The sequence below is a fragment of the Mirounga leonina genome, unplaced genomic scaffold (genome assembly GCF_011800145.1).
Source record: "Mirounga leonina isolate KUSES-001 unplaced genomic scaffold, KU_Mleo_1.0 Mir_118, whole genome shotgun sequence".
NCBI classification, from domain to species: domain Eukaryota; kingdom Metazoa; phylum Chordata; class Mammalia; order Carnivora; family Phocidae; genus Mirounga; species Mirounga leonina.
This window is the reverse complement of record NW_023270277.1, coordinates 805,210-815,884: the sequence shown is the minus strand read 5'-3', so window position 1 is coordinate 815,884 and position 10,675 is coordinate 805,210. Positions and strand designations below refer to the sequence as shown.

General features: G+C 60.1%; 2 protein-coding genes across 3 annotated transcripts in view; one reads left to right on the top strand and one right to left on the bottom strand.

Moving 5' to 3' along the window:
* Window positions 1-1,588: 1,588 nt before the first annotated feature.
* On the bottom strand, window positions 1,589-4,728 carry LOC118007338. The gene is made up of 4 exons (XM_035000365.1): window positions 4,633-4,728; window positions 4,001-4,444; window positions 2,930-3,142; window positions 1,589-2,797 (listed from the first exon to the last, which is right to left on the bottom strand). Exons 2-4 carry the CDS (start codon window positions 4,382-4,384, stop codon window positions 2,387-2,389), a joined length of 1,008 nt encoding a protein of 335 aa, XP_034856256.1. The 5' UTR covers window positions 4,385-4,444; window positions 4,633-4,728; the 3' UTR covers window positions 1,589-2,386.
* Window positions 4,729-7,060: 2,332 nt separating this feature from the next.
* Window positions 7,061-10,675, top strand: part of LOC118007337 (peroxidasin homolog) — a 74,269-nt gene continuing 70,654 nt past the window's right edge. The window contains exon 1 of one of the 2 annotated variants that reach the window (XM_035000361.1): window positions 7,061-7,373. In XM_035000361.1, coding sequence (XP_034856252.1) covers window positions 7,174-7,373 — 200 coding nt within the window. In that variant the 5' untranslated portion in view covers window positions 7,061-7,173. The remainder of the gene's footprint in view (window positions 7,374-10,675) is intronic. The other variant, XM_035000360.1, reaches the window with a different exon arrangement.

Below are 10,675 nucleotides of genomic sequence, written 5' to 3'. Positions count from 1 at the left end.
GGGCTTCAGGACGTGCCGGTCACCATGCTCACGGTTCTCCTAGCCTGGCTTTGTTGCCTTGTGGTGTGGAGTGCAGTTTGGGTATGAAATCATGAAGTTTCCGTGTCATGACAACTCTGACCAAAGAAGGCCATGTCCTTCAGCGTGCTGAGAGCCCTCCCTGCCAATCGGGGCCATGCAAGTGACTCATCGGCTGGGAGCTCAGAGATGTGAACTCATTTCGCACACGGAGGCCTGAACTGCCTTTCCCAAAGTGAGCAGGTGTCCCTTCCCCTCAGCTGGGAAGCAAGCTTTACTCCTTAGAGAAGTCCAGGCTGGTGGAAAGGGGCGCGGGCCCCGGTGGCCCCTGCTGCGTGGGGCGCCGGCCCCACGACACACACAGCCCGTGTCCTTTATGCCCCTTCTGGGCACGCGGTTCCATCCCAAGGACAGGGACTCCGCGCTTCTGACGGCTTGGTTTGTCCAAAGTCGGGCCGCACGTGGCCCCTGTGTGATGTGCGCAGACTTTCGAAATCATGCTGAGTTGACAAGGGAGGATCCTGGGATTTTGTCATGAAACAAGCCCCTTCGCTCCTTGGCGGGACGGCGTGCACACCCACGCTGAGCTCCCGTTCCGTGGCGCTGGGGCTGACATTCCTGGGCTGCTGGGTAATGTGGGGCTTGTTTACACTGATTGTGTGCAGACTCTCAGAGATTAGGAAGTATTAGTCAGCCGGCTGCAGCCAGGGGCCCGCGAGCCCACAGCCCACGCTATTGTTCTGAAAGTGATTAATTTATTAGAAAGGATTATGGGGCATTTTTGGCAAGAGCTACTAATGATTTCACCTGGGTCAGCCGAGCGCATGCTCAGCATTGCACTGTGTGCCTCCGGCTGGGGGCAAGTGTGTTCGCCAAAATGGGAGGTGGAGACTCCTCAGTGCTCTGTCGGTCCCGCATGAGGGCTCTGAGAGCCCCCCACACAGCTCGCAGAGACTGCCGGGTTTTACGGAAAGCACGCACTCCTGCAGAGGCTGGGACTGCCCCATGCTTCTCGTGGCCTCAGTTCCCCTGGGCTGCCCCCCTGGCCCGGGAAAGGGGATGCCCTCCTCCCAGGGAGAAGTCAAGCGTCCTCTCTAGGAGCAACCCCACGACCGAGCCAGGAGGGTCCAGGAAAGGCTCTGTGAGCTTCAAACAAAGTGACTTTTTATCTAGTTGAAAACGCTGCATGTTGAGGGGCGAGTATTAAAACTCCTGGGGAGAGTCTGAATACATGTTTATTAAACCCAAAATCACAAAGTAAGCATGAAAAGCTCTATTTGAAGGATCCTTACGTGAGCTTTGTTCTCCACCCGGAAGGCGCCTTGCTTACCCACTTGCTCCACAGACCTTTCCCAGAGGCCTCGTGGGGGGTGTCGCCAGCCCAGCCCGGCTGTCCTCCCCGGCTGTCCTCCCCGGCTGTCCTCCCCGGCTGCCCTGCCCGGCTGTCCTCCCTGACTGTCCTGCCCAGCTGCCCTCCCCGGCTGCTTTCCCCAGCTGCTTTCCCCAGCTGTCCTCCCCATCTGCCCTCCCCGGCTGCCCTCCCCGGCTGCCCTCCCCGGCTGCCCTCCCCGGCTGTCTTGCCGGGATGCCAGGATGTGGATGCCAGGGCGATGGGAAGCAGCATGGAGCCACGTGGGGAGGAGGGCGTGGTGCACCTGCCGGCGGGTGGGCGATGCGGGGTCCCCAGGGACAGGGCTGCGGACTGCACAGGGAAGAAACGAAAGAAAGGAGGCGGGCCCTCCTCTGGGAAAACGCCCCCACTCACCCTTCATCCAGCAAAGGCAGACCCGGCCTCTCCAGGAGCATCCACAGCCGAGACAGGCAGAGTCAGAAGCTCTGCCCAACAAACCAACACGGTCTGTTTTCCCCAGGCTGGCAAGATGGGCTTCAGGTGCCAGAGAAGGCTGGGGGCGCTGGAGGGCCCCCCAAGGAGGGCGGTGGGCGCCAGGGTGCAGGGGTGGCTTGTGCAGTGGAGGTGACACAGGCCGTCTCCAGAGAGAAGGGACTGACTGTGATGTTGAGCCAGGCACGTGTCATGTGACTCAGCTCCGCTTCCATCCCGTGGCTCACGGAGAAGTCTGTGTTTGCCCCAAACTGTGGGTTTCTCAGGGCAGGGGCCCTGCTCGCTGCGTGGACCCGGTGCTCACCAGCCTTCTCCAGGCCTCGAGCTCTGAAGGGAGAGTCACAGGGTCCACCTGCTGCGGCTGGGCGGATTACAGGTCTGGCCGGGGCGTGTTACCGCCCCTCCCCTGCCTTCCGAGGCCTGGGAGGGGTGGAGATGCGCAGGGGGCGGATCCTCACGCCCCTTGGTTCTTTTAGGGTCCCTTCGCCCACCTCAGAAAGCTAGGCTCAGTTCACCTCTCCTGGCTCAACCGTGCATGTGTGCGTGCGTGTCCTCCTGGAACCCGACCGACACGGGGGCCTGGGCAGATGCACCAGACGGTGTGTGTCGATGGGCTGGGCGGGCGCCCGCTGTTTGTGCCCAGGGCCCGTGGTCGTGGTCGGGAACAGCCTTACTCAGTTGGGACCCTGCTCCTGGACTTGCCCTCTGCTGCCAGAGCCCGTCCTGCGGGCACAAGGAGAACCCCTGTGATCTGAGAAAACCACTGAATTCAAGTGTGTAGCTCGACTTACACAAAGACACCAGAGCTGTACAGAATTTACGCACACATTCCTCAGGGGGAGAAGCAACTGGAACACGACCCTCCGAAGAAAAAGGCTTTTTAAGATTTCTCTTTTCTTGACCACACTGGCAAGGTATGGGATGCCTGGGGCAGCTCTGGGGAGGGACAGGGAGACGGAGAGACAGAGGCGTTACGTTCTAGAGTATCAGGTTCATGCGCACCCGGGCCTCGCCGGTGGAGCCCAGCACCGTGGCCTTGCCTTCAAGCCCCTCAGCCACGCCACTCACCTTTATTTTGTAAGCTACTCCTGCCTGGGAACTGCTGTGACCCAGCCTCCATGCCAAGTACCTTCCCTGCTGGAGTTCACGACCACTTACGAGGGAGACAGGCCCTTCGATGTGGCCACAGAACTTGACTCCATCTCTGCCCCGTTGCCTCTGACCCCAGAAACCTCGCCCTCGCTGGGAGCTCAGAATGTGACGTTGTGTGGAAGAAGGTTGCTGTGGATACAATTAGCCACGTTAGGAAGTGATGGCGGGGAGGGCTCTAAGCCAGTGTGGTCCAAGAGGAAGAGGAAAGGACGCCGCGAGGGCAGACAGACACAGGGAGCACCAATGGAGGACCACAGCAGAGGTGGGAGGGATGCGTCTACATGGCCAGGAGCACCAGAGGCGCTGGAGAGAGGCCTGGGGCAGGTTCTGTCCTGGAGCCTCCAGGAGGCTCCCACGCGCTGATACCTTGCTGGAGGACTCCTGGCCTCCAGGACTGAGAGCCCAGACTCCTGCTGCCCAGGTGCAGGTCTTCGGTGTGGCTGCCGTGGGCGGAGCCGGTGGGGGCTGGGCGGGCACAGGGGGAGGAATTCGCAGGAGGGGGGTGAAGGTTGTGGAGGGAGGCCTGAGCCTCAGGCACAGCCAGGTTCTGCAAGGGGCTGACTCATCGTCTGGGAATGGCCCCACGGCGGCCTTCCAGCCCTCCAGACTCAGGGCCCACCCAGACCCCAGGAAGCCTCCCGGCAAGAAGGGGGCTCAGCCTGCTGCGTTCTTGTAGAGGACCGTGTGCAGGCAGCTCCTACATCTTTCAGACTCGCTGCCACCTGGCCTCCTGTCACAGATGGGGAAACTGAGACCCAGGGAGGAGAAGAGAGTGGCCAAGAGCGTGAGGCTGCCTGGTTCTGGTACCAAACCCGCGCCCTTTTCTGCACACATCCTTGAGGACTGCCCCGCCTGGCAGGGAGCCAGGCAGGTACACAGGTGACATCATTACCCCGTGAAGGTGCAGCAGGAAACACAAACTGCCAACTTCAGGGGGACCCTGTGGGCATGAAGGGTGATGAGCACCCTGGGCTTGGGGCTTCTCACCAGAGCCAGATGGACAACGGGGGCTCTCAGGAGGGGGGGCAGCGGACTGAGCAGGAGAGGAACTGCCCCCCTCAGCTCTGCAGCCTGAGGGCAAGGGCCAGCCCTGGCGCAGCCGCGGCCTTGGGCTGTGGCTATAAGGACGTCCAGGTGCCAGGCTCCAGGTGGCCCCAGGCAACTCTGCAGAGGATAAGGGGGGACTGGGGTGGGGTGCAGCGGCCCAGCGGAGGTCTCAGAGGGTTCCCAGCATTGAGTGGCAGCTCCCGCCAGGGCTTGGCACCATGTGAGTGCAGAGCCACCTCCCTCCCCCCGCCCCATCCTCCCCCGATTAGCTACAAGTCCTCTGGCAAGGAGCTTCGATTCTCCAAGTGCTGGTGACTTCTTCATCTGCAGGTCATTGCACACACACCTCGCATTGTCTTCAGTCTCCAGGGTCACCCTGAGACTCTAGAAAGATCGCATTCACAGAAAACAGAGGGTTGAGGTTAGCACAGAATTTCCTCACCCCTTATCTTGGCTTCTTTGTATGAATACCAAAGCAACTAAAAGTTATCAATTAGCACAGAGATAGCAGGATTTGGGCCAGATAATAAGATTTGCAAAATCGCCATCAAAGGGAAATGGGGATATCTCACCTGGGTCCTGGGCCACGCCGACCTTCTGTAGCTTTGAAGTCCTTGGATGTTCTGGGGCAAGTCAGGAGCCTGGGGTGTGAGGCTTCCCTGGGCCTCTAGAGGGCAGGAGCAGGAAATAATGAACGCAAGATGCGGGAAGTGCCCTCAGCCCAGCAGAAGGAGCTTCAGTAGGGTGAATTCTTTCAGGCATGGATGCTGGTACTGGCCTCCCCCCACACCTCCTCAGCCAGCGCTCTGCAAACGGCTGTGTCAGCCAGGGGTCTCTGGAGAAACAGCACAATCGGAAGATGAAGGAAGGAAGGAAGGAAGGAAGGAAGGAAGGAAGGAAGGAAGGAAGGAAGACGGATGGACAGATTGGTTTTAAGGAACCCGCTCCTGTGATTGTGGGGACTGGGGATTCCTCAATCTGTAAAGCAGGGGAGCAGACTAGAAACTCAGGCAGGGGTCGAGGCTGCGGTTTTGAGGCAGAATTTCTTCTCTGGGAACCCCCAGCTTTTACTCTTAAGACCTTAAACCGCTTGGGTGAAGCCCACCCACATTGTGGCAGGTAATCTTCTTGACTTCACGTTAACAGATCCTAGCTGTCAACCAATGCTAATCTCATCTACAAAATCCCTACAGCACCACACCTAGATTAGCGTTTGATCAAAGCACTGTGTGCACCCCCAGCCAGACGGACGCCTACAATTAACCCCACGGCTGGTGTGGACAGAGCTGCCTAACTGAGAAGAGAAGCTAACAATGTGTGTTAGAGGCCCACACCTCCTGGGGTGGGCGGACATTGAAGGTGTTTCGTGAAACATGGCCTTTGCCCACTTCAATCCGATGTCTGGACTGGGAAGGGGTGCGGCCACAGCTGTGACATATTCTCTGTCCCCTGCAGGGAGGATGGTCAGCAGACCCAGGAGGCAGGGTCCCCAGGAGCCGGGGGCGGCGGCGAGGGACGGGACTGTCAATGGTTATGGAAAGCAAGGCTACAGAGAACAGAGTTTCTCCAGCCGTGATGAGCACCTGGAATTGGAATTCACAGCTCCATGAAGCGCAGTAAGGATGAGGGTGGGGACAACTTCCAGGGGGAAGTTACGGGGAAGTGGTTTGGAGGACCAAATTAGTGATTCAGGAGGAAAAATACATTTTCAGGGAGAGTCACATTTCACGTTTCTGACATGATAAGCTTAATATTCTTGCGGGGCATTTAGGTGGGGACTTGTAGAAGTACGGGGAGCCCAGGAGTGCCCACTGGGGGACGTTTATGACTGCTTAGTATACAGCACCCTGGGATGGCTTGTGCTGGGTCCCTAGGTGAGCAGGAAGGTTGCTCCATGTGGTAGTGGGGACAGTGGTCTCAAGGACACACACACAAGCCTCCAGAAGGGCCTTGAGTCAGACCCCAGCTCAGCTGCCCCCAGATGGGGACCCTTGAAGCTGTGTGCCCTGCAGGTATGTGCTCGCCCATCCCCAGGAAGGTGCCTGGTCACTCACCAGTCTCACCTTGTACACCCTCCGGCACCCCTGGGTTAGACTGCCACCAGCCCACACAACGGACACATCACACACCAGGGCTGCGCCTGGACACTGGCACTTGGTGACGATCTCATCTGCCAAATGCAGGGACTGGGTTCTTGCGAGAATCAGTGGATAACATGTAGAGTGTTAGAACAAAATTGCAGACATGTATGTGTGTGACTCAGTGTCCCCTCCTTTCCACAGCTCCTCCTGTGTCTGCTGGTGGTTCCACCCAAGTCCCACTTGGGCTGGGTGCAAGGGTTTCCTCTGGGTGTGTCCTCCAGGCAGGGAGCTAAAGGGCACTGAGCGTCAGTCCACCTGTCTCAGCACTGAACCCTGGACTGGACATAAATGTCCTCTGTGCCACAGACAGTGCCCTGGGGCCAGCACTGGCTGAAAGCAGGTCGGGGGTGGGGGGGGCGGGCACAGGCAGGTGCCAGGCTGCTTGGCTTCAATCCTGCTGCAGCCTGTGTGTGTTCACAGAAAGAGGAGGGGAAGTTGGTAGATTGAGAGAGAGGAAGAGAGAGGTAGAGTGCAGGAGAGAGAGAGGGAGAGAGAGAGAGGGAGAGGCCCCTTGGAACCGCGCCTGGAACAAAGTGAGCACGCTAAAAGCGCTTTTATAAAACAAAGACCAAAAAAAAAAAAAAAACAACCCCACAGAAAACCCTTTGCACACATGTGGAAAGCGCAGCTAGGCGAGATGGCCGAGGCCCCCGGCTCCCAAGTGCAGACGTGGACTTGTCCCCGGGGGCCCCATCATCCCTCTGCACCAGTGAGCCTCCAGAGAGGGCTGCCGGGCGGCCCCTAAGCTGGGACCCGGGCGCAGCAGCTTGACGCCGGGCCTGAGGTCCCGCCCCGCCCCGGCCCTCCGGGAGGGTGCGGAGGGAGGAGCCGCGCGCATGTGCACAGCTGGCGCCCCCCGCCCCCAGCGCACAGCTGGGACGTGGGCCGTGCGGGCGGGCGCAGTCCGGAGCCCTCAGGGTCGCGCCGGGCCCTCCCGGTCCTCTTGCGTCCGAGCGTCGCGCGCCCAGGGCCATGGCCGTGCGCCCCGCGGGCCCCGCGCGTCGCTGCCTGCTGGCGCTCGTGCTCTGCTGCGGCTGGGGCGCGCTGGCCACTGTCGCCCCGAAGCCGGGCGCCGGCTGTCCGAGCCGCTGTCTGTGCTTCCGTACCACCGTGCGCTGCATGCATCTGCTGCTGGAGGCCGTGCCCGCCGTGGCGCCGCAGACCTCCATCCTGTGAGTGCGGGGGGCGCGGGGCCGGGGGTGGCTGGGTGGGGGCCCGGACGGGGGGCCAGAGGGCGTAGGCGGGGCTGTGGGTCTGGGGGCCGCGCAGTGGCCCTCCGGCCTTTGTCCGCCTTGGCCCGGGCGCGGAGGGCCGACCCGAGCGCGGGGCGCGCGGCCTCCGGAGCTTCCTTTGTTAGCAGCTTGGAATCCCCGGCTGGACGGGGAAGCTGTTGGGGCAGCCCGGGAGAGCCCCGCTCGCCGCCCCCGCCGGGCCCCATCCCTGTCCGTTGGCGCCCCCTCCGCGCCCGGTTCTCCCTGCTCCCGCCCCTCTCCGTCCCCACCCTGCCCGAGCGCGGTGTATCCCCCCCCCTCCTCCCCGTCCCCTTCCCCTCCTCCTCCCCGTCCCCTCCTCCGCGCCTCCCCTCCCCGTTTCCCTCGCCTGTTGGTTTCCCTCCTCCGCGCCCCCTCTCGGTCCCCCTCCTGCCCTAGGTTGGTGCGCCCCCGCGCCTCCCCCTCCTCCAGGACCGCAGTGGCCCCGTCCCCTCTTTGGGGGACATTCCCTCTCGGACCCGCAGAGACCCTCCGCGGCGCCCTTTCCCCTCGTCCGCTGGGCGCCGAGAGCCTCCTGCCCGGTATCCCCTCCTCGAGGGGCGCGCGTTCCCTCGACTCTTCCGCTGCCCCAGCGAGCGCGGCAGCCGTGGTGCGGGTCTGCGAGTTCCGGGGCAGCCGGGTGTAGACGGAGGACTCGGAGCGCGTTTCCGCCCCGGCGCGCCTCTCGCGGGGGTGCCACACTCGCTGCCACTTGGCGCTCAAGTGGGTACAAAGTGTCGCGCACTTGGCCTCTGCGCGGCGCAGACACCCGTGCCGACCTCGCCTCTCCCCGGAACGCCCCCTCCCCGGAGGCCGACCCCGACCCTCGGCCGCAGCCCAGGCCTAGTGCGCCCCGAGTTGGCTGCAGGCCTCGAGGTTTCCGGATGCGTCCCTGATTAGAGACTCTCCAAATCTGTAAAGGCAGGCATGCCTTTTCGGCGCCGACTGTGTCCGCGTCCTACAGCTGCCCTTCTGGATGCCAAAAATAGTTTCCACTTTTCTTGCCTGAGCCGGACTCATTTTGGCACGGCCCAAGAGCCTGCAAAAGTTGTAAAATCTTGAGTGAACTGTAAGGAAGTGGGCGGACAGCGTTGGAACTTTGAAACCGAGGACCTGGCAGACCACCTCCCTCAGGGGCTGCTGACTGTGCAGGCAGCTTCTTGGGGGTCTTTGGCGGGGGTCATTCTCAGCAATGCTGTTCCTTCCAGAGAGAGAAACCGGTTTTCCTTCCAGAGGGTCTGTGTAGCCAACCAAGGCAGACATCCAAGAGGGCATCCCACTCTTAAGTAACGGACTCCAAGGCGAGCACAGCGAGGGTTGTCTGGATATGGATAATTTCTTTACTGAGTCGGTGTTAGAAAATTGGACCCTGAAGTCACTTTTCACATCTGGCCAGTACGGTGCTTTGCCACCAAATCTTAATTGCTTTTTAAAAAGAGCAGTATTTTAAAATATGAGGGTTGCAGAACAAAAATGGTGTCTTCCGGCTTACTGTGCATGGCAAAATTCCCCTCAGAAACTTAAAGTGTTTCTAAAATAGCCAAGGAAAGTGACATCATAGTGAACACTCACAAGATTTCCAGAAAGCTTTCATTTGCATAAACTTTACCTTGTATCTTCACGGATTTTGTAGTTTCAGAAATGTTTTGAAAAGACCATGCTTAGACTCATGGATTCTCTGAGGCAGGCGGGACAGATGCTCTGCTGACCAAGTCCCTTATAGAAGGAAGACGACTTGCACAGATTATTGGTGAAATGAACACAAACCCATTTTACCACCCTGCAGACTCAGGTCCAGAAGAGGGAGCCTGCCATTGGAGACCCTGGGACCAGGGTTGGGCTGATTCCTGCTGTGATAGGCTCCTGTGGGAGGACATTTTGCAGGTCACTGGGCGAGGACCTAGGCTTTGGGAAACGGGGCAGTCCAGATGAGAAGCCTCCGTGGGGGACGCAGGAGAGGAGGAGGAGGGTGCGTCTGAGGTGCCATGCAGCTCCGTCTCTGGGGTCTGGTAGGTTAGAGTGGGTGCTTGGTAGGTGCAGTCACATGACAGACTGCTCATGCAGAAATATTTAATTTTCCCCTGTGGCTTGTTTCCCAGCTCTCTGCTCTCATAAACTGGGATTTTTTTTTTTTTTCTATTTTTAAATTATTTGGTAGAAATTGCGAACTTAAAAATAACGAAGATAAAGACAGAACTTGACCCCCAAATTAGCTGGACCTTGTGACCCTGCATTATCCCTTCGCTTTTAAGACCTCCTGCGTCACCCTCCTACCCCCAAAAAAGATTGACTCAGAGCCACTGGGCCTCTGACACTTCCCACGGTATTCCGGGAGTGTGTTCACACGGGGCGGAACCGGGTTGTTGAGCTTCAGAGTCTGTGGCCGCCCTGTGGTTCTGGTGTGTTTGGCCCCAGCTCGTGCCCACTGGCAGCATCTGCTGGGTGTTCTAGAATGAACTGCACCGGCCCCTTGAGGTCTGGAGCCTGGGGCTGTGGTGGGCAGGCCACGGTGCCCCTCTGGCCTGCAGGCCGGCTGCTTTGCTGCCTTCATGGGCTCCTTCCCCACCGGCTGCTCTTCTGTACACAGGCCTGTTCCAGTCTGGAATGTTCTAGTCTGTTAAGAACCGCAGTAGAAGCTTGTCACCATGATAATTAAAAAGCGAGTCCTAAAACTGTGACATTTCTGCCCTTCTTGCCCTCCTCTGGGGTTCTGGCCTGGGGCTGGCGGGCCCTCTGCCCTCCCCAGCCTCTCCCAACCCCTTTCTTGCCCTGTAGCCTCCATTGTGAGGTCATGGGGATCTACTCCAAAACTGACATCCATCAGACAGCCAGGCCATGCCAGACCACTGTCCATGTGACAGGAAGCCCTGGGCGGGAGGCAGCCTGGGGACGTAGCCCAGCCGCAAAGTAGGCAGGGGGCTCTGCCCGCCAGACAGCTGCCCTGTTCTGCCGCCTCAGCTTCCTGATCACCTAGCGGGTTTGGGGATCTGTGCCTGGATGCAGCCCCACCCAGGGGTATACGAGGCCTTGTGGAGCGCTGGAGAGCGCGGGTCTGCAGGCTGGATGAGGAGGAGCCGCTGGGGCGGGGCCCTGGAAGCAGCTAGGGGCGCCTGCACCGCTGTGTGCTGGGGAACCCAGGACTCCCGCTTCATGGGGGGAGGGCACCCCAGGGCTCCTGCTTCATGGGGGCAGGGGACCCCAGGGCTCCTGCTTCATGGGGGCAG